Consider the following 27,674-nt stretch of genomic DNA (forward strand, 5'->3'; position numbering starts at 1 on the left):
GTTGTTCAATAAAGTCAAGGCGGCCGACTTCAATTTTTTTGTTTTTCTGGGACGTCTTTTTTTCTTATTTTTTACATTTTTAATGTGTTATTACATATCACATTTAGGACAAAATAAAATCTTATTGTAGCGGGATTTGAACCCGTCCAAGTTTCAAAAGTAAGTTTCTGTTTTCTAAGAAAATTATGTCTTCTAGAAAGTATCTTTTTTCTTTCGTATCGGATTATATTTCAGATAGTTTAGGAATATTGTTTGTCGGTGTAGAATCGTATTTGTTGAAACATATTAAAATAGTAAGTACGACACGTGGAAAACGGAGTGTTTACACACTAGGTTTTTTTTTCCTACTATATTATATACAGAATATAAAAGGTATTCTGTAAAATTAAATATATTGATAATTATTTAAATATTGATAACAATTTTTATGTGTCATTATTATAATTTATATACTTAGAGCTCAACAGCTGCATAGAAAAAAAAATCCTTTAATAGATTTCACAATTTCAACTTCAGCTTATTGAGTCACGGCAGTCAGAATACAGCTACAATGTAACAAGACAAAGCGCGGCGTTGAGTTCCGCTACTCAACATGGTGGCGGTGTGTGGTTTCATATAGAGATATAAGAAATATATCTATACATATAACGAGTAAGTAATTATAATTGTATGAATGCTTGCGTTTTCTCGAACATGATTGAAAAAAAAGGAATCAAAGCATGTTCTATTATTACTGATAGATTGTTCACTTTGTTTGTATAAAGGTACATTTTTTATACGTATTTAAAATAGGCAATGGTGCAGTGGATTACTGTCATACGGGTAGAAGACTCGATTCCCATTTAAGGGAATGATTATTTTCATTTCTTTGCTCTGGTAACATTCATTCATTTTGTTTTTTTTTTAAATTTGATTATACAAAACACCGCGTTAAATTGCGTTACACAGTTCTTGAAAAGAGTAAAAAAAAGAAAGCTTGTCAAGTTCGTTTTCCCCAATATGGACTTGCTTACCGAGGGTTTCTTACCAATTTCAGGATTACACAGTCCTAGGCAGTACAATTTATAAAAGCTGACAAACCTAAATTAGCGGAAGTATGCATTTGTTTTTCATGAAATAAACTAAAATTGTAAGTTTGTTATGATTTTTTTCTATGAAACATAAAATATATTTATTTGTAAATTCTAACTGCTTGTTTACTATATTTTCATAACTGTAGGTTCTATTTTTATAATTGTATGTAGTCCACTGGGCCAATTTCATACAAAATGTAGTTATGTCATACCTTTTGATTGAGCTGACTTTGAATCTTGATATTTTTGTGCTCCAACACATCTACTCGTGATAAATGCTCTCTAATGCAAATGACAGTCGGAAAACAAAGTGCCTCTATAAAGGTTCCGATGTTTTGCTTTAAAGTACACAACCCTAAAAACAGAGTTTTTTAACATGAGTTTTTCTCAGCCTACAATTAAGTTCATACACGTTATTTGCAATTCAGAAGACTTTTATGATATTTCAGCTTCAGGCTGTTTCGCGTACTCACTCTGTGAGCAGAGGGAACCTAGTGTTAAGATCCTACCCTCCCCACTTTCCGCCGAATTCTGGAGGCAGAAAGCAGAAAGCGTATTGTATGGCGGAACTCAACGACGCACTTTGCCTCGACACTAAAGTAAAAAAAATGAAAATATTAAATATTTCGTTCCGTCGAGCGCCCTGCAGTCACTGTCACTCAGCTCCTGCACCACGCCCAGCTTTAGTATTTTTTTATAACTTAGGTAAATATGTACATAATATATGTACCAGTATATTATCTGCGTGAGTTACCGTCTTACATTTTAATTAATTACAAAACATATTATAATATAAATTTATAATTTATATTCTCTGAAAATAAAAACTTCATTTAAATGATTTATATGACAGGCTTACATCATAATCATTTTCTTTAATAACGTTATAAGAACTTTATTATGGAATAATTCATATTATTTTCACGATGATTCTGTCAGCAGCTTCACGCTGTATCACGTATATAGCAGGATAGACACAGGGGAACCCTCCTTGTCTTCTTAGCATTGCTAAACTTTCAAAGGGTAATCTAAAAAGTTTGATTCGTTCGTTTGATTCGTCTAAATAAGTGATAAGACATTCCGTTCACCACGAACCGCACAATTTTTGAGACATTTCGTGTTGAGTGTCGAAATTCAACGCCGCGCTTTATTTATTACAACGGAGAGATGAAAATAATTGAAATAGACTTGTAGTGTATGTATACTACTGTTATCATGACATCTCGGACGCCCAACCTTATTTTTATTCGAAAAAAGGAGAATGGAGTGAATTAACACTAGCCATATCAAAATAAAAATACGGAAATAAAACAAAGTAACTATAGATTTATTATTTAACTGTTAATTTATGTAATCTAGTCATTTAATTACGTTTCAATGATTCTATTAAAGAACAATAATTTTTTGCTGACGACATAACGCTTGCAGGAGATTAATTATGCTTAGTTATTACAGTTTGTTTCATCATAGTTATATTGAACTTGGGAAAAAGAATGTTCTAGATTTACATAATATTCCAGATTCTCATAAGTAGCAGCAGTCATGATGATGAGCACTTGATTGTGGGTTAATTCGCATTAGGGGAATGAAAAATTTTATATTTTTTTATTTTCTGGCAGAATTCGGTGGAAAGTGGGAATAGGTAGGTAGTGTCTTAACATTTAGATCCTAGGTTCCCTCTGACTACTCTTCCATTAACGGGATACGCGTGAAGCAATAAAACACTATATTAATGAATAATTATAGCGCAAAGTGGCAACATTTGTCTATACAGCGCTGGTTGTAGGTTTCGGTTTTGTAAATGTTCGGTGTTGATTTTCGCTACTTATTTTTTTTCTGTAAAAGGCCACCACTCGACACGCTATGTCTCGAAAATTGAACGAAAAGAGAGTTATTACACTAGGGTTCCTATGATTTTCCTGTTGTATACGGGAAGTTTAAAAAATGTATGGAAGCAAAAAAAATGATGCAAGCCAAACAACCTAAATGGAAAACTAAGTATTTAAAAACTTTATTTATTCATGTGAATTCCCTTTAAGACATTACTAAGAATGACTAAAATAAACGTTTTAAAAAGTCAAATGATTGTTCATATTTTCAATAAGCATTGTTTTCCTCTTTCCCTCTTGTTTCATATTTACACTGAAAGCGCTTCATTTTATTTTTAGAGCGAAAAAAATAAAATAGAAATTCTCCATTCCTCTAATAGGAAATAAACCCACCACTTTTACGTTTATCATATTTTACTGAGGCAAGTTGGCCTGTTCCATTGCTGAGGCAAAAAAAAACTATTTATACCTACAGAACAATATTGTGCTAATTAAAAATTACTTAGTATGTATTATAGATAACCTTCGAGAGTCAACGCACGGCTTAAAACTAGTTGTAACTTGTGTTTTTTTTAATTTTTATAATTATGACATAGCCTTTTCCCGTGGCTTTGCGTGTTTAAATAGTAATAATTATTAGTTGTACACGACACACGCACACGACATATGCAACAGAAACATTACATTGAATAATTCATTTCTAAAGTGGAGATTGAGCTAACGCCTAACTAAAGATTTTTTTGTTCTTACATTATGCTTATAATTTTATAATGCTAAAGTTTAGCACGATTAGCGCTACATTGTCAAAACACTTATAATATTGAATTTAGTTATTATTTTACAAAATCTATTTGCAGTTTAATTGAAGATCGATGTGGCTTAGTGGTCCTGCGTCCTGTGTCGGTTCTGGGTACTGACTTCTTAGAATAACTTATGTTTCATTCCTTATTTACATTTTTTCGACATGCTAACTAAGGAGAGCGCGGCTTTCAGCTTCGTTACTCAACATGCATTGTCAGTGACATTTTTCAAAGGAAAACTAGGTGGTGCGTGGGGATCGGAGTGTGTTAAACTCCAGGTTCTCTCTGTCTACATTGCTATATACTACATACAGCGTGAAGCAAAAATAATAGTTTTCTGATTTACGAGAATTTCCATATATTATATTTTCTTTTTATTTTTTTTAGAATATGACGCTTTTATAATACAGTAGTGACTTAATAAAAAAATAGTACTGGTGTAAGTGATGACTTTCATTCATCACTCTCACTCACTGCCACAGTCTCGATAGTATCTACTTGCCATTGTAGAGTATTTCTGTAATATTTATATTAAAAAAGGCAGGTATAAAAGTGTGATTGTGAATGTGATTGCGGGTTCAATTTCTACTCGATGAAATGGAATATTTAATATTTTCATTTGTTCGCTCTTACGTAGAGACAAAGCGCGGTGTTGAGTTCCGCCAATCAACAACAACAACCAACAACCTTGAATGTGTGACTTCACTGTAAAGTTTGGAACAGAAGTATCTGAATGGGAACGGGTATCTTAACACTAAATTTCCAGGCTCCCTCTGCCTATCCTGCTATGGGCGTGTTATAGCAAGAAAAATAAAAAAAAGAATTTGAATTTGGTGCCATATTGTATTTAACAAATATATATGGTACCTTGTTCTGTAAAATAGATATGAAAATAACTTTTTGTGTTCAATATTCATTTGAACACAAAAACTTATTCAATATTCCGATTATCTGTTTTTTTCATCTGATTATATATTCATAGTCTCATTACCAAACGTGTATTATACTAAATAATTATTAAATGTACTCTAGAAGTTTCCTGTTCATAATTGTGCGATACCAATACGTTCAAATTCCAATTCAGTAGGTAGTAGGTAGTAGAAAAATATATATATTATTTAGTAAAACTCAATAGATAAAGAAAATAATAATATGTATATCTAAATTATCTAAATTTAAAATAAAATATCTCTTTTTATTTCGATTTCGTAAAACCTACGGAAAGTCTACGAAAAAGTTCCCCACTTATGAAGCATACAGGTGAACTTTAGTTTTAGCTTTATGCTATAGTGGTGCAGGCAAAGGGAAATTAGTTTCGACTTTGTCATATTACGAGAGCGAGAAAATTATATAATTAATTACCCCGAGTAGAAATCAAACCCACAACCCCCGCGCTTGTACTGCACTTGTGCCTTTATACTTTTTGTACATATTGTATACGTTATGTACGAAAACGACATCCGGTTACATATAATAGATGTTTATATTATTTATTAATCTACCTGTATTAGAAAAAAACTGCTAAGAGCGAGTCGGACTCGAGCACTGAGGGTTCCGTATGATTATCTGTAAAAATGGAAAAAAAAAAATGTCTGTTGTATGAGAAAACATACAACAGACCTTAAACATTTACTTTATTCTCTTTTTAGTATTTGTTTTTATAGCGGCAGGAGATACATCATCTGTTGGAAAATTAAAGTGTCTCACAGTTCCTGAGATATAGGCTGTATGGTGATAGACGGAAAAGGAAGCCGGAAGAATAGGGACCCGTTTTACCCTTCCGATATAGATCCCTAAAAATGATTTTACATAGGACCAATTATACCAATTATAGTAAAACCAATTATAGTATTTACGTAAAAATATTAGATGTTTGTGTGCACATTAATATATGATCTAGTGGTAAAGTGGTTAAGTATTAGCTGATTTCAAAAATTGTGTTATTGAAAGTGAATAATATTTGAGTATGGTAATCTATTAAGAATTCTATGCACCTAGGTATGCTTATGCACACCTAGGTCATGACGAGGTCCTAAAGAATGTAATTTAGATATCTTATAAAGTTCCTAACTTCCTTTTATGTTTCTAAAATTATGTAAATAATTAAAGTAATAATTTACATTGATTTAAATACACTCTAATAATGCCTTGTAATGAAAATAAAAGTATTTTTTTTTAACTACGAGATATAAAATTTTCGTAACTACGCAATTTCTTAATTAAAATATTAGCATATCATAATTATATTTCATACGTAAAAAATTTTATTATGACAGTCTATCATTAATGTATATATTTATATGTTATAAATAAAATAGTGGAACTGATTCAGACAGATCTTTTAGCGATCAGGATAGGCGCAGGGACCCTGGGAACCTAGTGTTAAGACATTTCATTCCCCGCTCTCTGGCCTCTGACATTATAATGATGATAATTAAACAAAATAAATGATAAATAAACATAATTATGCCAGTTAAAAAGGGATGCCGGGGATATTAATTTCTTTACCTTATTTCTTTTAGGATCACACTATAATGCGGGTTCGATTACCACCCGAAGGAATGAAATTATTTCTTGGAATTTTTTCACTATGAGAAGGGTGTCGTATTGCGTAAAATTGGGGAACAGTTCCTTCTGTCTACTCTGCTATATACGGGATAGGTAAAGCTAAAAATTATACGTAAAACATCAGAATTAAATGTTCCGTTTTCCCTTCTAAGACGTCGCTTCCAACTCCTTTCCTTATTTAACAACCATAGGCTACCTCCAGGAGGTCTAAATGTGTAAGAATCGCATACTAATAACAATGATTGACGTTATTTATGTAAGCAATGTTTGTAATTACTAGTGTAATGAATGAGGAATGTCGAGCTCATGAGTTCTATTACCATACATGTATGTATGTATGTACGTTGGAAATAATCTCTTGAACAACAAGGAAGTCGTTGAATTAAAGGAATGTGTTTTACGGAAAATATTGTTATATATTATTGTGAAATACATTTAATTTGTAAAATTTTCTTTTTTGGTATTTGGTGTTCCGTTTCGGTTAGCCTAGTGTTAAGACACTTCGTTCCCGTTGGCTCGGCATTTCCTCGAGTGGGTATCAAACTCACAACATGTTGCCTTTTCAATCGCACCTCGACTAGCCTCAATACACTCTAATTGTACAAAATACAGGTGCAAAGTGGAAAACGGAACTGTCATACTATCATACTAATGATCAGAGTGTTCTAACACTAACTTCCAGGTTCCCTCTACCTACCCTACACAGCCTAAAAGACTTGAATAAAAAAAAAATGCAATAATTACAATATTACGCTTAAAGTTTCAATATTAAATACTTAGGTATATTATGAAGTTAATTACGTAACAATTTTTCTCTTGAATACTTTAATAGAATAGCAATAAAAAATATATATTGTTTACATGTCCGCGTTCAAGATGGCGGGCCCTCCGAGCCTGACACTAACCTACAGCTATTATGCCTAAATGGTAATAAAGCATCTATTGTTATTATAATAATTGTCAGATGTTACACAAAACACTCATGAAGTATTGTTTTATTAGTAAATCAAAGTAACAATGACTTAGTAAAAAATTTACATAACTGAGACCGGCCTGGTGCGGTCAAACATCGAGGGTTATGGGCTCGAGTCTCAAAAAGGAGTGTGGGGTCTCAGCACTAGGTCCCCTTTGTCTATTCTAATACACCTCATATATAACGTGAAGCTAAAAAAACAAAGTGACAAATATATTTCAGTCGCGGCGTGGCCTGGGTGCCTCCAAGCGTTCCACTCCTGCTCCAGGAAATTGAATATAGTGTTAGCGTACTCGTGTAAAAGAGGGTAGATGTTGTAGGTGAAAAAGACTATAAAATCGGTGGAGTTGTTTCAATCGGGGGCAGTTGCTCGTAGGCGGTGGCCCTGAGTGGAAGATATCCAGTGTGTAGTGTTGTTATTGAGTGATACATGTCACTTATTGTAATTACGTGGAACCTCTATCTGAATACGTTAGAAACATATAGACGGTATGACGTAGTTTTTAAAAAACGTTAACCGCTTCCGATTTCTAACAATATATTATTTTTATGTCTTCGCTTGGTGCCGAGGCAAATTTAGCTAACAAAGCGAAGAAATAAAAATAATTCATTCTGCCGAGAGAGAATTGAATCTAGAACCACTGGCTCTGGCAGCCTGTAACAGCGTAAATATATAAAGGCGAAAATAGTAAACATTCGTTTTTTGTTTTATATTTTTTGTGTACATCTTTGGCATTTAAAACAAGTTTAGTTTCAATATGTAAAACGCCGAAATGATTAATAGATTTCCACGCAGGAGAGAATGACATATGATCTTGCCAGAAAGGTACTGATAATAAAATTGAAAAAAATATATATATAATAAATTAGAAAAAAATATATTGGGGCATAACAATATAACCCAATACAATGTTTCTTAAGCTTGTTGTCTGTTTCTTGATTTGCCTGTCTGTCTACGCGCTAATCTCAGAAACGGCTTCACCGATCTAAATGCAGTTTTCACTTCAGTTTTATCAATATAAAATATTTTATACGACTGAATTGCGATGAAATAACTGTTCTATTTCGTTGCCGATCTGCTGCCGATGTCAATGTATGGATATTGTCTTTAAATTGATAATGTTATTCGAATGTGGAAATGTTGAAATGTTGTGAAAATTATGTAGAATAAGTAAGCGAATCCGCGAGCGGGTCAATGTTAATCTATTATATACAAATAATAAGACTTACATATTTCTTCGCGTGGAATCGAACCCAGAACTTTCTCGGTCCTCAGTTGATATCTGGCGCACACTTTTCTGATTAATCTGTTTTAGTTCACTTTTGGTTTTTACATGCGTCGAAGTGCAAGGCGTGGGTTTCAAGAATTCCCTTGAAGGATGGCCTTTACCTCATTTATTCATTTCGGTGAATTTTTAACAAATTACCAAACTAGAGTGACATTCTAATATACCAAAAAACATTAGGACTATTTAGTAATTAATGAGCACCAATTTTTTTAAAGCCATTTTTAGTCTGTAGTTCTTTACTCTGTAATTTATAAATAAGTTATTTTTTGATTCTCTTCTAGTGTTCCCGTACATAGAAATTTTTAACCTTATAATTCCAGGAGTTTTGTATGTGCGTTGTCTGTCAGTCATTAAGTATTAGTCGTTTTTAGATCTCAGAGTTGACAGCGGCTGTGTAACGAAAGAATTTACTAACATGTCTGACATTCATAAATTCAAGAAACTTCTATAACATTAACATATTTCTTTTTGCATATTAAACTACTACTAGCCCTAAAAAACTAGATAAACTTGTATTGATGTGAGGATCAACATGTAATATGAAAAAAAAGATTGACGCACTTGTGCCGCGAGCGCAGCGCGCCGGACTTTATACTGTATTTATATATATTTAGAGTTCGATCCCCGCTTGAAGAAATTTACTATTTTTCTTATTTATTTTCATTAAACATAACTAAATGTTTATAGCAAAATAGCCAATATTAAGGTATCAGGAACTTAATATGCGACGACAGAGCCGCCATCCTCGAACTCTCCAGAATAGCGTCGTAAAGTTTATATTGCATTATGAAGAAAAAGTTTTAAGCATTATAGATATTTAAACCATCTGGTTGAAAAGAGTGTTATTAATTACGTCCCTGTCCTATGCGGCGGAAAGCGGTGAGCGGAGTATCTCAACATTAGGTTTCCACTGCCAACCATGTTTATTCGGAATCCGCGTAAAGCTGAAAAAAACCGAACGGCGGTAAAGACTAAAATTAACATAGATTGTTTATTTTATTATCGAATCAATGTAAAATGTATTTTTCACATTAAAAATGATTATTAAGGTCAAGCCACTCTGTTAAATAGATTATTACGTAATAAAAGCGGTTGAAGCCGCCGGCGGGTCGCTAGTGGTAAGTAAACGAACAGATTCAAAACGTAGAACTCATACATTTTTATACGTTAAATCAATTTATAATCTTTAATTATATGTGTAATATTATAATAGTTCCATAGATTAATGGTGGTGTTAGTAATTAGTAAGTAATTAAAATCAATGCATATTTATGTCGCCTATATTCATAAATAGCGTTGGGTTACGTAAGTGATGCAATACTACTAAAGTTGTCAGTAAAAATTGTTATCCATTTATCGTTTCTTATGTTATAAATGTGCATATTTGTGAGGATGGAAACATCCATTCTCCACTTTCAAATAAAAACTGCTGAAGGATGTTCAATTTATTTAATTACCTCATTGGATACCTTCTGGGTTTTAAAGTATTAAATATAAAACCTATATAATATGGAAACCTGACGTTTTGAATAAATTGCAGTAGAGCATGGTCACCCGCGGTGGCAGACAGGAGTGGCGTCAAGTCAGTTGACATCATCATTATGTCACACTGTCACCAACGATTATTTCTTTCTGGATTCTTGCACATTAACAGTATCCTGCTCTCTGTTGTGATTCTTCCTCAGCAGTACATATTAAAGCAGTATATAATGATTTATAAATAAAACTATTTCAATTATTTAATTATACAAAATGAAAACACTGTAATTTATACCACATAATAAATAGTTTCAAGACGGAAAAGGCTATTCGTGTTCATATATACGAGTATATAGACTAATACATGCCATTTGCATTTCAAATGTCGCCATAAATGCAAAAACTATGCAGTTTCTCCATAAATAGGAAAGAATAATGATATCAGGTTTGTTTCATTAGGTTAATTTCCTTAAAACAATGCCTTCGTAGGTTCCAGGACATGTCTTTTGTATTGTGATCATGAACTGATGCTGTTGACATTAACAAAGCGTGTTCCAGTCAAGTAAAGTCGTTATACTTTTGATTTTATTTTGTTTTGTCTACAAACATCTTCCTCATTTAGTGCGGTAGGCAGGTTATCTATATCTATACTTATAAGAAGTGGTAACGGATTGCTGTTTGTACATGGAACATATGTATATAAGAAAAAATTAATGGTGGCTTTTAATAACGTAATAGGAACAAAACAATTCAAATTAACATTGTTTTTACAGTTATTTTAAATTTCTGCTAAGACAAATTTAAAACACATTTTGGAATACTATTATAGAGCCGTATACTTAGATAAATGACTTGTTTACTTTCTGCTTTACATACAAGTTTGTCTTTGTTTCTCGTAACTGTCGTATGTCAGTCACTGATTTTAGTATAACATTGCCCCAATTAATTTCTTTCCCGCTGTATCCCGTATATAAGATCATTGGTAGGCTAGTGTATAAGAGTACTTAACACTTCTCAGGTTTTCCCTGCATACCTGCTACGTGCAGGATAGAATCATGAAGGTAAAAAATGTATAATAAATTACAATATATGCGTGATTTATAAGTAAGTTATATACATATAATATTTAGTTATTCTTTTATCTCTAATAAATGTATGTACTAAGACATAAATTAAGTTGATAGAGTATCTCACTTGCTAGCAGCGTCGCTACAAAAAATAACAAATGGATTTTTGTATATTTTTTGTTAGTATACGAAATAAAATATTTTATGTTCCGTTTTGAAATGACAACATACTTTAAAATAAATATAAAATATGATACATATGTATATTAATGTGAATGCAAAGTGTTTTTTAAGTTTCCGTGTAAAAATTGAATATAGTATTTACTTCTAAGCCGTTTCGCTGTCAATACTTCTTCTACATAATACTAGCCTTCGTCAGCTATTTTGTTGTCACGGACTTTAATACGTAAAATAAAATATCCCGTCTTTTCTCGTTTCCGTAACAATTTCATAATATCTAAATATTTCCCTTAAATCTACTATTGGGTTCCTCGTATTTTTTATCAAACAAAAATAACGACGCAAAATAAGTATCTTTTACTGCAGTTTGTATAGATGACACAAAGTAACGTCAAAATCCACATTTATCAAAAATCATCGACACGACCTATACGCGCACGAGTTTGATTCCTGCCTTATGTTTTTAAACTTATATTTTGTTTATATGGATCTGGATATGTTCTGTTATGATTATTTTTTAAAGGTGAGATTCGAACTCATTGACTACACGTAAGTATTTGTTATTTCCTATATAGGTACATATTTGTTTAAATTGTCAGTTTAATAGGAATGTTTATAAGTAAGCATACACTTAAAATCAATTTACAAAACTAAAATTGTAAAAACGTGCTGCTTCTGTCACATGAAATGTAAATAATGGGTACTTGCCCTTATTTTATTTATATATATTTTATAAAAAATTGTTTGGTTGAACGCGCTAATCTCAGGAACACTTAGTCCGAATTGAAGAATCCTTGTTTCGATATATATATTACAAAGTTCAGATACTTAATCCGATTAGAAATGTAATTACAAATGTATTTAATTCAATTCTTAATAAAACATCCTGTACGAGTAGTGTCAAATGCTACTGCGCAGTTCATTACCACCGAATAAGTGCATAAATATATTTGGGTAGAAATGGTTTTTTTAGGAGTAACGAAGTGAATGACTCTGAAGCAGGATTTCAGTAATAATAAAACAATAATAAACACAAATACATCTCTGGTATGAATCAGTGCGTCGAATACAGCCGAAAGGCGGAAAACTGGGTTTCTTGGACAGCATTACCTATGGAACGAAACCTAAAAAGTATAAATAATTAAGAGTAGGTACCTAGCGACATACATTTCAAGGTCACGAAGAAATGTGAATGTATTCTCATGTCCTCGAATCTTATACCTACAGGACTGATATGGCTGTGAAAATAATAATTGGGATAATTATTTATAATTGTAAACAAAACGAATCCCGCGTTGTAATTTGCCAAATGGTTTCATTGGCTTCACAGTGATTAAAGAATAAATTACATACATACATTTAGGTATACATAATTATATACCCACTAAAACATAACCCTTCTTTTGGGCCTCGTCGTAGTCGGGTAAAAACGTTACTTTCATTTAGGCTGTTTATAGACGCTATGGTTGTGGGTTTGATTCCCACAAATTTCCAACAATTGTATTCATTTCTCTGCTCTGGAAGACAAAATGCTAAAAGTGACTATTATATTTTTCATAAGGATGAATATCAAAATGTCGCGGTAACGGTTGCGTAGCGACGACGGTTGTTATTAACTTGGCAGAATAAATTGCATGTCAAATTAGAAAGTATTTTAATTTATTAGTATATATGTGTAATGTAATGTTATATAGCCTATACCACTTCTGAAGAATGCAGCTTTCATACAAAACAAAAACAAAGTAAATCGATCCAGTAGATCCAGAGATCTTAGCGTTCAAACAAACAAACAAACAAACAAACAACCTCTTCCGCTTTATTATATTATAGTATATATAGTATAGATATTAAGTACATCTAAAATTAGTAAAAATTTTCATCTGAGTTATGACTGAAAACACTCTCAACTAAATCACCTTTCCATTCAAACAAAAAAACTAACTCAAAATCGGTTGATCAGTGGAAGCTACAATGCTACAGACAGACATACCAAAATCCTTATAGAGACATACAAACATGTGAAATTTATAACACCCTTCTATTTCAGTCACACTTTTGTTTATGATCCTCTTTAACTTAAACAAAGTACTTAACCATTCAAAAAAGTATTTACTATTCCATCCATTTTCATGAAACTTGGACCAATCCCTATTTCTCTTTCTATTTTTTTGACATGTATTTTATTATTTTGCTACTTTTTCTTCTTTCTCGACATGAATTTTATTTTCAGAAATATTTGTGGATAAACATATGATTCTTTGCGAAATATAAGACAGCACATGTGTGTTAGCCTATATACATCGTCAAAATCAAATAATATTCAACAATATATATACTCTAAGAAACTATTGGAACTATAAAATTAATTGAGAAAGGTAATGAATTAAAACAAGGCTCTTCAAATAATTATTAAGAAATAATTATGTAGCAGTCTAATAACAATATCCGATTCTAAAGAATCCATCGGGCACAGTGACGTTAGTGATCTTCCTCTTTCGGTCGCCGTTGACTGCCTTAAAAAGTGCCAGCCAGTAATTAGAGTCGTCCCTATATAACCTCTACGGTCATTGAAATCGATAAAAAACCAATAAAAAATGTGAAAAAATAAATAAAAGAACAAATTAATTAAAGATATTAAACTAAATTGATTTACAGATGATTACATTTTTAAAAGTCATGGGATCACTGACAGGTTGCTTGTAACGACTTAATATTTCAATAAGGTTGCGACTATACTATAATAGCGACAGGTTGTAGGTTCGATTCCCTTTCGAGGTAATTAAATATTTAAATTTAATATTTTCTTTTCCTCGCTCTGATAACGATGCAAAGCGCGGTGTTGACCGCCACTCAACATGCAATGCATCCAGAATTCGACGAAAAGTTGAGAACTGTGTCTTTATGAGAACGGAGTGTCTTAACACTTGCTTCTCAAGTTCCATGCTTCATCATCATCAACAGCCATCTTTTGTGCACTGTTGGATAGGCCTTCCCATCTACTTACCCTAAGTTATATAATAAAAGTGTTATTATGTATATTATATTAATTAAATAGTGTTGACGTCATATTTTTATCTATGACGTTACGCTAAAGTTTACAGCACCGATGAGTTGTGGCCGATGTCAAGTAATATGTTAATCAGCCGTTATTTATATTCATGTTTTGAATATTAAAGTTTTTGTTTCAAAGAGAAAAAAGTGATTAAATATTTTGTAATTTATTATGTAGAGTTTATATTTTTTTATTCATAGAGTTCATATTTATCTGGTAGTGATCAATCAAGATTAAGATAAATTACTCCGTTGAGTTCCGCCACTCTAACGCGCGATGTCTCAAAAATTGGGTAGTGCACGGAAAACGGAGTGTTCTAACACTAGGTTTCTCTGTCTACTCTGCTATATACGGGTACATCGTCAAGCTATATACATTGTGTAGCGTCACTTTGCTTGTAAATTTAAAGTGTTATAATAATTTTATCTGAATATTTAAGTTTAAATTAGTTTTTAAAATGTTTTTTCGCGTAATTCAACCAAATAGATGTAGCCGCAAGCCGCAAAAGTTTACATTGATATGTACAAGTATGTATATTCATTGATGTGTGGCCTTGTAGAGCAAGTACCGAGCACGTTGACCGATTTTGATAATTATCTCATCAATCAATTTGTATTAGCCTTGCTGGTGTCATCTGAGGCATAAAAATAGTTGAAGTTCTCAGCGTCAACCAGACACCATATTATTATCTAAATGAAAATAATAAAAATGTAAGAACTATATCAACTATTCTTTATTCAAGTAGACTATTATAAGCACTTTTAAATCGTCCAATGAACATTTTTAAAACAAGCTACCACCGGTTCGGAAGGCTGCTGAGAACAGCCGAACTGCCTTCTGAAATGAGGATGTCATCAACATGCTTTTTAGATGACCTTCCTCCATTATCGTCAATATTATGTTCTCGAAGGTCGAACGTGGTCTTCTCCTGCCTATCTTACCACTCACTCTTCTCTTATGAATATATTAAAATAGAGATATCTATTAAGATTTATCTTTTATTGTTTTAATGAATACATATACATACTGGTTAAGACGAGTACCTTCGTCAAGGAAGTCGAGCTTCATGTTTTTTCTTTGTTTACGTTAAACATTTTGAACCAATTACTATTATTACAATTATTGGAACAATATCAAATTGACCTTCGTGAGAACGAAGTGGCAAAAGAATATAAGTATTGCCTGATAGCAGTGGTTCTCAACTTTTATTTGTCACGCCATATTTTTTTAAATTTAAACTTGTAGTTTAAAATATATAATACTTTATGTTCTTATGTTTATAATATCGAATCGGAGAATTGGGTTTCTCCCTCAATGCGCAACACTAAATTTGGATAAAAAGAAGAGAACGAAGTGCTTTGTAGAGGTGTGACTGTAACGCGACGGTTGTGGGATCGATCCCCACTCGAGGAAGTGAAATATTTATTTACGTTTATATTTGCCTTCTACTTGCTGCACAGAACATATATTTTCTAAGACATACAAATGAAATATAACATTAAAGTAACGCAGCGGCGTACTTGAGAAACACTGGCTTATATCACAGTGACAAAGATTTACGGTAACGGCCGCGGCGTCGGTACTCGTACGAGACATGTCCGCTGTTGCAGGTATCATTAACTTATAACGTGCGTTATGCATGTATTTAGGTTCATATTAAAGTGTAGTAACCTATGTTTGAATTTTATTTAGTTTATTATTATTTTTTATTTATTTTCATTGTTTTTCTTGATTTTTAGGGATAGTTTAAAAAATTAATGTATAGAAGAAAATACTTAATGATTCGCAAAAATAATGTGAATACAAAAAGTTTATTCCCATAGAAGCATAGGTATAAATTATGTGAAATATTTTCTATATTCTATTTGTATGTTTTTAGGTTTTTCAATTCTTATACTTTTGGTACAAGTTATTTATGTCGTTAGTATCTCTGCAGGATGATTTCACCTTCCTATATAAATCAGTCGCTAAGAACATAAATAGATTTAAAAATATTACTTGCTTTTACTTATAAGCTCAGGGTTACACCGCTTCACCCGAAGACTGCTTATGTAAGTAATATATTTTAAGACATATCCTAGTCACATTAAATATAATATTTAATAGAACGAATGCACATACATATGTATATACAAATACATTATAATTAATAATTATATGTATCACATATATGTGAGCAAGTGTTGCCTTGATTTTTTTATATTATCGTTTTCTGATATTTTGTAAACAAGTTGCGGAAGTTAAAAGCAAAGTTCAATTATCTACTACTACTACTTCATAGAGTTTATCGGGAACTACTCTTTCCAATTGAAAACCAGGCTGTTCTCATCATGTTAATCATTTCAATGTTACCCCCCGGACCTGAGACCACAACTGTCGGGGGGATTAAGAATGTGTCATATTTATATTGTATCATTCACATATGAAAAGTATAGAATGTAGTCTCTTTGTACTCGGTTGTCTATTCTGAGATATAATGGTTATTATATACACTCATATACGGTAGGCAGAGGGAACATAGTGTTCCACATTCTCGGGACATTGCGTGTGGAGTGTTGCTGCTCTTTGCATCGTTTATAGAACTAAGAAATGGAAATATGAAATACTTCATTACCCCGACTGGGACTCTACCCCACGACCGTCGCGTTCACAGACACACGTAAGTACCTGAAATCTTTTAAATTTTTACTATTTAATATAAATATGATATATATAATTTTTCTGCTATTTTACAAATAACACTTATAAATGTATAATAATTGAATATGTCATAATAAACCCTTATATAGGTAAAATATACAAAAAATGTAAATTAAAAGTTATTTATACATTTTACATTTCACCGGATCGGAGTGGAGGTCACATTTTTCTTCTTTTTCCACTCTTGTACTCTATTTTTAGCTCTCTCTTTTATTGATGGTTTTGTTTTCACACCAGGATGTGCCAACTTCATTATCAGTATTAAATTACAATGGTAAAATAAAATTGCCGGGGATATCTTGGTTATGATATAGCAACACAAAATTTAATAAATTTGAATCTACGAATTATTTGTTTACTTTTAATATAATAATAATAATAAATTAAAATTAGTTCATAATTGTGAAATGTAATGTTAGCTATGTATTAGAGTGGAAAAATCTAAATAATTCTTTGCCTAACAATGTTACAGTTAGTTAGCACGCAATGCCTCCAGAATTTGGCGAAAAGTTTAAAAGGTACGAAGCCCTAATAATAATTTTACATAAGGTAAAACGTATTTTGATTTTTTTAAACAGAAACAAATTAAAGAAAAAAATATAATTTTGAAGTCGGTGCCAAGTAAAACAAACAAGCTTAGTAATTTGTTATTGTAGTAAGGTTGTTGTGGCATTAGCTTCAGATCAAATTATTTTGTTAAACTTAAAACTCATAATAGAAATTAAGAAGTTCAATCAAATAAAATTACAATATAGAATACAAGTAGGATATTTTATTAACAATATATTAATAACATTTCCATTTAATACTAAATTATTTACTATAAAAAGTACATTTGTATTGTTTAGTACAAATAATTATAAATATTTTAAGACAGTTAAATATTGTTCTTTTACAAATTATTTTAAAGCATATAAGAAACTCGAATAACAAATCGATCACACAACTCAATCGATTTTATACATTCCATTTAGTGCAATACATCTAGTATTTGCTATTTTTGGAGAAGACTCTATAAAAGTTTGAGAATAATTTTTTCCGTAAACAACGACATTAAGTTTTTTTTTATCAAAATAAGTAAAAATTTGTGAAATACTTTTTTCCGTTTCTTGGTTAGAAAAATAAACTGTTACTTTATTATTGTAAAAGCCTACAGCTATTTTCTATTATATTTTTTTAATAATTTACAATTATACACTCTAACTCAACAAAGGGCTCTCCCGCTTGGGTAGTATTAGTTCATCCCTGCTCTCCCCCTCTAAACCCTCGTCTCAATGATGAGACCCAACTAAATAACCTATGTCTGTGTGTCTAAGTTAGAGTGATAATTATAGAGCAGTGTAATTTTTGCCTTGTGTGGGCTAAAATACTGCAAATCAAAAATTAGGATATTTTAAATGCTTCACATTAAGCATATAAGATGTACAGAGGCATTCTCTAATTATATATAGATTTTCATAATTATTATATTTCATCATTACTAAAACTTAACTACGATTAAATAATTTCCTTATCGCAACGAGCAATACACTTACTAAATAACATATCACAAACATTGTACAACTAGTGATATTAAATAAATAAGACAAAAGGTCCGGCCTCTCGCCAGACCTTCTGTCTTGTTATCGGGACGAGGAAAAGAAAATATCAAATTTCAAATTTCCTCGAATGGGAATCGAACCTTCTACTAGCGCACGCATACACCCTTGCGACACTACGACTTCGACCTCTACTAACTTGAGTATACTATTCTCGGTAGCTGTTTATCAAATGTATGTCTTTAACAAAAAACCAAAAGACTTATTCCGTATCAGGTGGTATCAGAAGAGCGCCGCGAGCGCAGAGCGGCGTATGGGCGTCTCCACCAGCACCGTGAGTGGCAGCGCCAGCACGTAAGTCCACAATGTGGTTGAGAATAAGTCTGAGGCCTGAAACATTAAAATAAGTTTATAAATATTAAGGTGTAGTATAGTGCACCGAACTCGAATGCTTTTCTGAAGAGTTCATCATCACAATAGGTTGTTGATACCATAATATTATATTAGGGGTTCAAATACAGCTACGTTTAATTTTATACGATTTCTAAAAGAAATATTGTACGATATACGCCGACTCACGATAGTAAATATGGAGACTTCAGACAGTGTTCGTTTGACAGCGACCAGGCGGAGGTTGACCAGCCAGTGCAGCAGCAGCACCGCCAGCGACGCGCGCCCCAGCACCGCCCACACGCGCCACGACGCCACGCGGCGGAAGTAACCTGTTGTGCATGTTTGTTGTGTCACACGTCTTGTGTGATATGTCTATATGTCTGCCACACCTCATATTGACAGTAAAATTATTTATTTTTTTAGTTTCACGTTGTATCCCGCATCCCGTCCGTACGCAAGGACAAGAGAGAAGAGAGGCAGAGAGAACCTAGTGTCAACACCTTCGCCAAATTCCGAGAGCATTGCATGTTAAGCGTAGAATCTCATCGGCCCGCATTACCTCGATCCCAGAGTGAAAAAAATCCAAATATTAAATAATTTTATTTCATAATATTTCGTTTTCTTCGCTTTGGCATCTAGACAAAAAGTCACAGCTTGCCTTCTTAAGCTTCACGCTATACTCGTATATCGCACACGGCAGGGTGTATAGAGGGAACATAGTGTTAAGGCACTTCGTTCCGCATTTTCCACCGAATTCTGGAGGCATTGCGTGTGAAGCGGCGAAACTCAACGCCACGCTTTACCTCGACCCATCGACACCGGAGCGAAGAAATGTAAACATTTAAATAAATATTTCATTTCCTCGAGTTAGCATCGAACCCACAACCAGTCGCGGTCACACGCGCGCTCCTGCGCCACGACGACCTCTGGCCTTCGTAAGAGTGTTCCTTCCTTATATATTCCTTAAAAGTAATAACAATACAACACTAACTGTCAACGCGCGACACGAGCGCCAGCAGCAGCAGCGCGCCCAGCAGCGCGGTGGCGGGGCGCTCCAGCGCGGGCAGGGCGGCGCGCGGCGTCACCCGCCCGCCCACCAGCCACGCCACCACCAGCACGGGGGCCGCGCGGGAGACGCGGACGAACCACTGGAGTGTTTACAAAACATATTATTTATATGTCTTTGTGTTTGTCAATAAAGGAAATAGGGATATATTTGTATTTTTTATTTTATTGTATGTATTATTAACTTTACTTAATTATTTTTTTATATGTTATAGCTAAATATGTTTATTTTACTTTTGCTATTTACTTAAGTAACTATCATAGCAGTTTTAAGTGAAGCCTAGTTTAATAAGCTGTGCTTATAACTAGACTATACTTAGTTGGCTTTTAAGATTGCATATCTCTGCATAACTATGTTAAATATTATTCTAGTAGATAATTATTACAGTTATAATACTTTACAAAATCCCTACATTTACAAAATACACATTATGTATTTGTCTGTGTGTCTGTCAAGTGGTCAATTTAATAGCCAGTATATTGATATAATTTGAATATTATAAATTTCAAAATGTTAACACATAAAATAATAATGCGGAGAAAAAAAACACGAATCAATTGTCTGTATAGTACTTATAATGATCACATTAGAGGCATTGTATGTTAAGTGGCGGAACGCTTTGTCTTTCACATTTTATACCAAAAACTAGTATGTAAGAAGCAGTTGCTATACCTTGCAGTCAGCCAGCTTCACCCGCTTGGCGCGCAGGCGGTGGTGCGCGTGCGCGGCCAGCAGCCCCAGCAGCGCGGCCGGCAGCGAGCCCCACGCCGACGTGTAGAACGCACTGAACGACGCCTCGCCCCTGAACGTGGTACGCACTTTCCTGGAAGTTTTAAATATGATATTGTCAATTGTAGAAGCTAATCGTGGCGCTTGGTGACTTGGCCACAAGCGTGTGACTGTCGCTTATCCTCGCTCTGGTGACGATGAAAAGGGCGGCGTTGAGTTCTGTCAATCAACACGCAATACCTCCAAAATTCATCGGAAAGGGGTGAACAAAAGTGTCTTAACTCTAGGTTGTCAGCCCTGCCTATGTGCGAGATAGAGCGTATCTACAAAAACGTATTTATGTCAATTGGTATTTGTTATGTGGACCAACAAACAGAAAAAAGTAATAAAATAAAGGATCCAGTAATAAATAAGGATCTGTCGTATATTATAACATGTTAAAATATTAACATCCTTATAAAAACACTTACTCAGGCGTCACCAGATACAGCATAGAATTCCAACCAAAGTGATGCGCGAGGCCAGCATTAGCGGCGACTGCAGCCAGCAGCAACGCCGACAGGACCACGAGGGCGTTGTGCCCACTCTTCCGCAGCCACAGCGTGAGAGCCGCAGCCAGCGCGTGCAACTGCATGTCCGCTGCTAGGAACCACGCAGGCAACACGCACTGTTCCCCGTGGTCCCCCTGAGTGTGCCCGCCAATCACGCTGCTCGCTAACACGTCGTGTGTGACCACGTTGTGGGCAAACACGGCGTGCGCCCAAAAGCGACGTCTGCATAGGGCTGCCTCGCTGGTCACCACTGACCATTGAGGTCCGCGGCCGCTACGTGCCCACCACGTCGCCGCGAAACCCACTACAAGTAGGTGTAGTGGTGCCAGTCTGTAGACACATGTTTATTAGTGAAAGAAATATTCAAAAATTATTATAATAAAATTTAATCATTTATTGTTCAAGATCAATGCTATATTGTAGGTAGTAATTAAGCCTATAGACCTTCAATAAAATTATTTAAATGCGTTTTTGTTTATGTGCTATTACGTATGTAACAGTAGTGCAGCGGGCACCCGTCAAACAACATTACCTCGAGCCATTCATTCAATTACCGAAATTTTAATATACCTACTACTTTTTCGACACTTATGAGTGTAATTTAAACTTACTTGTTCAATATCACTATCAATTTGTTGAAGGAGACAATATATTAATAAAATTATTGAAAATGTTGGTATGAAGGGATTAAAGGTAAAGTTTTTTTTTATTTATTAGATATTTCCTGTGCTACAAACACATGGGCCTCTTGATAGGAGTTATATATTTTGAATAAAGCCCCGCTCTCCAGGCCTCGTTCTGTTACCAGAACAAGGAATTAAAAATATCAACACTTCATTTCCTCATTTCCTCACAACGTGTCGCATGCTTATGAATCGACTGGCCTCAGAATATATTTACGTAAAACTTAAAACAATATATTTTAAATACATGATAGTTTACCTGGCGACGCGGTATATCAGGCACGTGGGCAGGTGCCTCAGAGACATGGCACGTGGAAGGCGGAGAGCGGCGCGCGCGAGCAGAAAAGTTGAAAACACGAAGAAAACTTGGACTAGAGACGATCCGTTGCGCACCAATATCGAGAGGCCATGGCGCGGTGCCTGGAACGCATTTATAATACGTGTTACTATTGCATTTTAAATAATACTTTGATATGTAATAGTAGCTAGAATTTTAGATCTTCCAAAGAGTTTTGAATTATTTAAAAAAATTACAACTCATATACCTGTTCAAAGAATTCTGGGTTGTACAGGTACATCTTATGCAGGATCTCCGTCGCGTGCGTCATGATCACGAGCGCCAGCAGCAACACTCTGAGAAGACACCAACTTACTTTAATAATTATTACATTAATGAGTAATTATTTATGAACTTAATTAAAAATAAAAAACCGTATGCTGAACTTATCAATACAAATAATATCATTATAGGTATTTTGAACCTAAGTGTTGACTGCGCCGACATCACGTTGTATGGAAAAAATACAATTAAAATTATCATAATTAAGTTACAAAGTAATGAAGTTTTACCTGAAACGTAATAACACAATATGGACTGGTACTCACCGCACTCCCTCCAGGGGCGCGAGAGCGGCGTGCTCGGGGTCCTCCAGCGGGGACAGCAGCCGCCGACAGTTCTGCTGCACCGACCACGCTGACAGCCATTTGTTTTCTAAGCACCAGAAATAAATTAGATTTACAGTTCAATTATTTATGCAAATAATTTATTTATTACAAAATATTAACTTATAACCATTTATATTAAAATTAAAAAAATAAAATTAAATTATGTAAATTAATTTGGATTTTTATATAAACGGTTCATATTTTGATTTTTTATACTATAATAGTGTATCTATATATTTTATAAATCTTACTTTTAATATCACACAAAGGATAAACCTTTCATTCACACTTTATAAACGTCAATTAAAATGTCGGGCATCCCGTCCATATATGGCCATAAAGAATAAAATAAAAAGTTAAACGTCATTGACTCGCTTGGAAAACAAACTGGAGGAATCAAATGTGAGGAAGGTCATTGTCCGTTCGATTCCCGGAAATTTTTGATGGCATTTAAGAATGTAGCTATTTCCGTAAAACTGGTGCATGTGTTTTTTTTAACTGGCACTTTGAAATTTACTGTTCCTTATAAAATATGTGTTTATAAACAGATAATTAATTAAATATATAATATTAAGCTTCTCGCTGTATTGTGCATTTAGCAAAGTATGCCTACAATGAATGAATAATTTTAATTCTGAAGAAATTTAGTGGTAAGACACTCCGTTCCCCACTTTCCGTCCAATTTTCGAGATATTATGTGCTTAGTATGGACCTCAAGAGCGAGAAAAATGAAGTGAAGTGAATGTGAATCGAATCCACAACCGTTACGTTTACAGTCAGATGCTGTACTTAAATAAACATGATGTGTCAAAAAACACATACAATTTACATTAAAACTTAAATATGAGCTTTACGCTGTATTTTTTAGTTTATTTTTTTATTAGTAGAAATCTAAAAATAATATAAAATACATAAAACTTACTGCCTTGACCTCCTGTAAATACGTCATAGACACTACCGACAATATTCAACAACAGGATCATCCCCACGACCATCAGGAAAACCATTTGCGGAGTGTCCACCTCCTCTTCTTTCTCCAGGTCCAGGGCAGATTGACAAGTGAAGGTCTCCACAGAGGCACGGAGACCAGGTACTGCGTATTTCTCCACACATTTCTCGAAACGGAGAGATACGTTTGTCTCGTGGGTGGGACATCGCAAGCTGAGGCAGTACCCACGGTGGAGGAGGGTGCGGTCGAAGTGATGTTCGTTTGATGAATATTCCTATAATAATATATATGGGTTTTTAGGTGTAATATATGTGTTTATATGTATAATAATATTGTAACTAATCGCTGTCTGTACATTGAAGATATATGAGAAAATCTATAATTGAAGGCAGTTGTCATTTGTAGTAGAATCGAACATCATCATCATCATCATCATCAACAGCCATCTTTTGTCCACTGTTGGACACAGGCCTTCAATTCTCGCCACCACACTCGATCTTCAGCTTTTCGGACCCATCCGCTTCCCGCCATTCTCTTCATATCGTCAGCCCATCGAACATAATGAATTTTAATGTTTTTTTTTCTATTTGTCTGTTTGTCTATGGGTTTGTGCATGGCTTAGGCGGTTTAAATGCAGTATTAAATTTTAGTAGTGAAGTCCACCAGCAATATGGGACGAAAATATTATGAACGCTTCCTCAAGTAATATTCAAAACTTACTTTCATGAAATTATAAAGTGCATTGGGCTTGTCCGCGGAGATGCGGAAGGTGCCGGTGCAGTAGAACCCGTCGGGACGCGCGAGGCAGCGGTCGTACTCGTCGAGGTGGTAGAGTCGCGGGAGGCGGTAGTGCTCTGTGTCTGGAAAAACAAATTGAAAAAGCTTGCTTCTCATTTTCTATCCCACACAGAGCGGGGTAGGCAGAGGGAATATGGAGACTATTCCCATTAAGACTCTCCGTTTCTTCTCAAGGTATTGTGTGTTGAGTGGCGGAGCTACTCTGCGGTTTTCCTATATAAATAGTTACTATTTTCGCGTTTGTCAACTATACCTACAACCGTCGTTCGCTTTAGCCCCTGCGCACGAAGCCTTCTTTAATTATATAATACATATAAGTAGTAAATTGATAAAAATAGATTTTGTACTTGTGTGTCCTCGAATTTCATCAATTATTTGTATGTAAAAAAAAAATGTCAAAAAGTAAACCTACTTCTTTGATCAGCAAGACCTTCTATTTTCAATATCCAAAAATTCAAAACAAGAAAATTAAATTTAACCTCATTTTATGACGCAATAAATTTAAATTCAAGTTCAAAAAGTATTTTTAAAAGTGAATTAACCTAAATAATGGTTATTTTTACCGTCTTTAGTTAACTGTGTTTGTGTTTTCATTTTAATTTACAAGATATTTTATAAAAGTTGAGATGTTTTATCTGTAAAATACATTTTTTTAGCTGAATGGAAGATAGCTAGAGAGAACCTATTGTTAAGACACTTCGCCTTCCACTTTCCGCCGAGTTCTTGAGGAATTACTTGTTGAGTGGTGGAACTCAACGCCGCCGCTCTTTGCCTCGACACTAGAGCTAAGAAATGATTTCTTTATAAACTCAAGCTGTAACCCGTAAATAGTAGGGTAGGCCATTCGGCAGAAAATGGAGAATGGAAGTTTCTTATGCGGAACGGAGTGTCTTAAAACGTTCCACGTTCCCTCTGCCTACAGAATTCTGTTTCGTGAAATTAAAAAACACAATAATATATACCCTATACTAATTATATAAAGCTCAAATGTCTGTTTGGCTCTAACCTCAGAAATTATTGGCTCAAATTGATAAATGCTTTTCGTGGTGGATAGTTCCTTTATCGTGGAAGACTATATTATATTAGATACGATAGAGCTCACAAGTATGTAAAATATTATACGTTTCTTTTCTATAATCAAATAAGAATTAACAGTCTAGTTATATATTTATTTACTCGTATATTTAAGTTATTTTAAGTCTGAAATTCTAGATTATTTTATTTTGTTCACATATTATTTTATTACGAATGTATGTTTTTACGAATATTTTCATTTTTTATACTGTTTTTATAGCCATATTAAGAACAGTTAAGTATTACTTACAATTTAATGTGAACAATAATAAAAATATATAAATTAAATGGATCACGACTACAGTCGTCGAGAAAATCTATAGATTAATAACATTTTATATTACCATACAAAAACAATATAATTTTATATTTTTGACAATTAGGTACTTTGATTTCTTATGTTGTAACAATACAAAGAAATAAGCAACAGGACGAGCCCATTGAAAGCATTTAAGTATGAATTAGCCCTATTTTATAGTAAACGTTCCGTTTTAACACACAGAAGTAGATAAATAATAATAAATAATATATAAATAATAATAATTTATATTTAAAAATGTAAAATTGATTCACTAATTTAATAAAAGTATATTCTGAAACGAAAAATAATAAGAAATTTAATGAATCTTCTACCGGGGCAGGAATCGAACACACAACTCCCGCGTGGACGCGTGCGGACGCTGTGCTACATTGGAGTAATATCAATTGTGATGAAATACACGTCAAGACTAAAATAGAACATTATATTAATTTTCCAAGTCAACATAGAAGCCGTCGTAGGGCAGGAGCCACCGTGCGACCGTAAAGGCGACAGGTTGTAGATTCGATTCCCGCGCCGGGGAACGAAATGTTAAATATTTTCATTCCTCGCTTTGGAAATGAGTCAAATCACTAAGTTCTGCCACTCACAAGACTATACATTGTTAACTTAACAATAACCCTACTAATTTTCATAAATATCTAAATCGCTTTATGCTGTTCCATTTTAGTAATGACTGAATAATAAATTCTTCTGTTTCTGTGTGACTGATAACGCATTGACAAAACTAGTGGAGTTAGTAAACTTAAAACTTGGCTGATGATGATGTAAGTAGGTTAGGGATTGTAGGGGGGCACTGAGAGAGGGTTTCCAGGAACTCCAATAAGGCCGGAGGAACCGGAGTTCCTATTTTTCGTCCTAAAGTCCACGTTAACTGAGTTGTGTTTATAGATGATACTTTAAATTATGGTATAATATTTCACATAGTTATTTACTTTAAATTATATGGCATAACCGACCGATCTACTTTATAAGAATAATGGTAAGCATTTACAATCACAGTTCAAAAGATCTGCACAAACAAAACCTTGATGAACATTTTAATGTTAAGGAAGTTGTCTCTTTAGTAAAAGCTATATTAACATAATGTTATATTAATTTCATTTAAAATATATTTATAATGTAAATATAAAATTTCAATAGTAGCATAATCAGCTTCACGCTGTATCCCGCACACAGTAGAGTAGGCAGAGGGAACCTAGTGTTATGACACTCCGTTCCCCGCTTTCCGCTGAATTCTGCGCCACTTAACACGCGAGACATCCAGAATTCGATGGAAAAAGGGAAATGAAATGTCTCGACTCTACGTTTTGCATACTGCATACCTAGGATAGGTTTTACATAACAAAATATGTAACTGATTTTTTTTCTTATTCTTAGCACATACCACTAAACTCCCTGGCTGCGGCTCTCGCGACGGTACAGCTCGCAAGCACTAGCACAGTCACCGTGGACACAGACATCGTCACTCACCCCTCGGGGCGCTGTCGGCACTGCGGCGCTCGCCCTCGACCACCCGCCTCTTATAACTTTAGCACTTTCTGAGATTTACAGACCTGTTTTTGTTTTACTGGATGTTTATTTACGTCATAGTCTATAGTTTTAGTGTGTATTGTTGG

At 33.9% G+C, this 27,674-nt stretch overlaps 1 protein-coding gene across 1 annotated transcript; it reads right to left on the reverse strand.

Moving 5' to 3' along the window:
- Nucleotides 1-18,253: 18,253 nt before the first annotated feature.
- Nucleotides 18,254-27,542, reverse strand: LOC146540819 (uncharacterized). The gene is made up of 11 exons (XM_085205777.1): nucleotides 27,443-27,542; nucleotides 24,585-24,724; nucleotides 23,838-24,138; nucleotides 22,856-22,961; nucleotides 22,516-22,603; nucleotides 22,230-22,390; nucleotides 21,207-21,617; nucleotides 20,680-20,830; nucleotides 19,933-20,089; nucleotides 19,128-19,270; nucleotides 18,254-18,938 (listed from the first exon to the last, which is right to left on the reverse strand). The coding sequence occupies exons 1-11, from the start codon at nucleotides 27,516-27,518 to the stop codon at nucleotides 18,831-18,833; spliced, it is 1,842 nt and encodes a 613-aa protein (XP_085061903.1). The 5' UTR covers nucleotides 27,519-27,542; the 3' UTR covers nucleotides 18,254-18,830.
- Between the last annotated feature and the right edge of the window lie 132 nt (nucleotides 27,543-27,674).

Source organism: Heliconius melpomene, chromosome 2, assembly GCF_056956725.1.
Source record: "Heliconius melpomene rosina isolate 202511_hmr_F chromosome 2, ASM5695672v1, whole genome shotgun sequence".
Classification (NCBI taxonomy): domain Eukaryota; kingdom Metazoa; phylum Arthropoda; class Insecta; order Lepidoptera; family Nymphalidae; genus Heliconius; species Heliconius melpomene.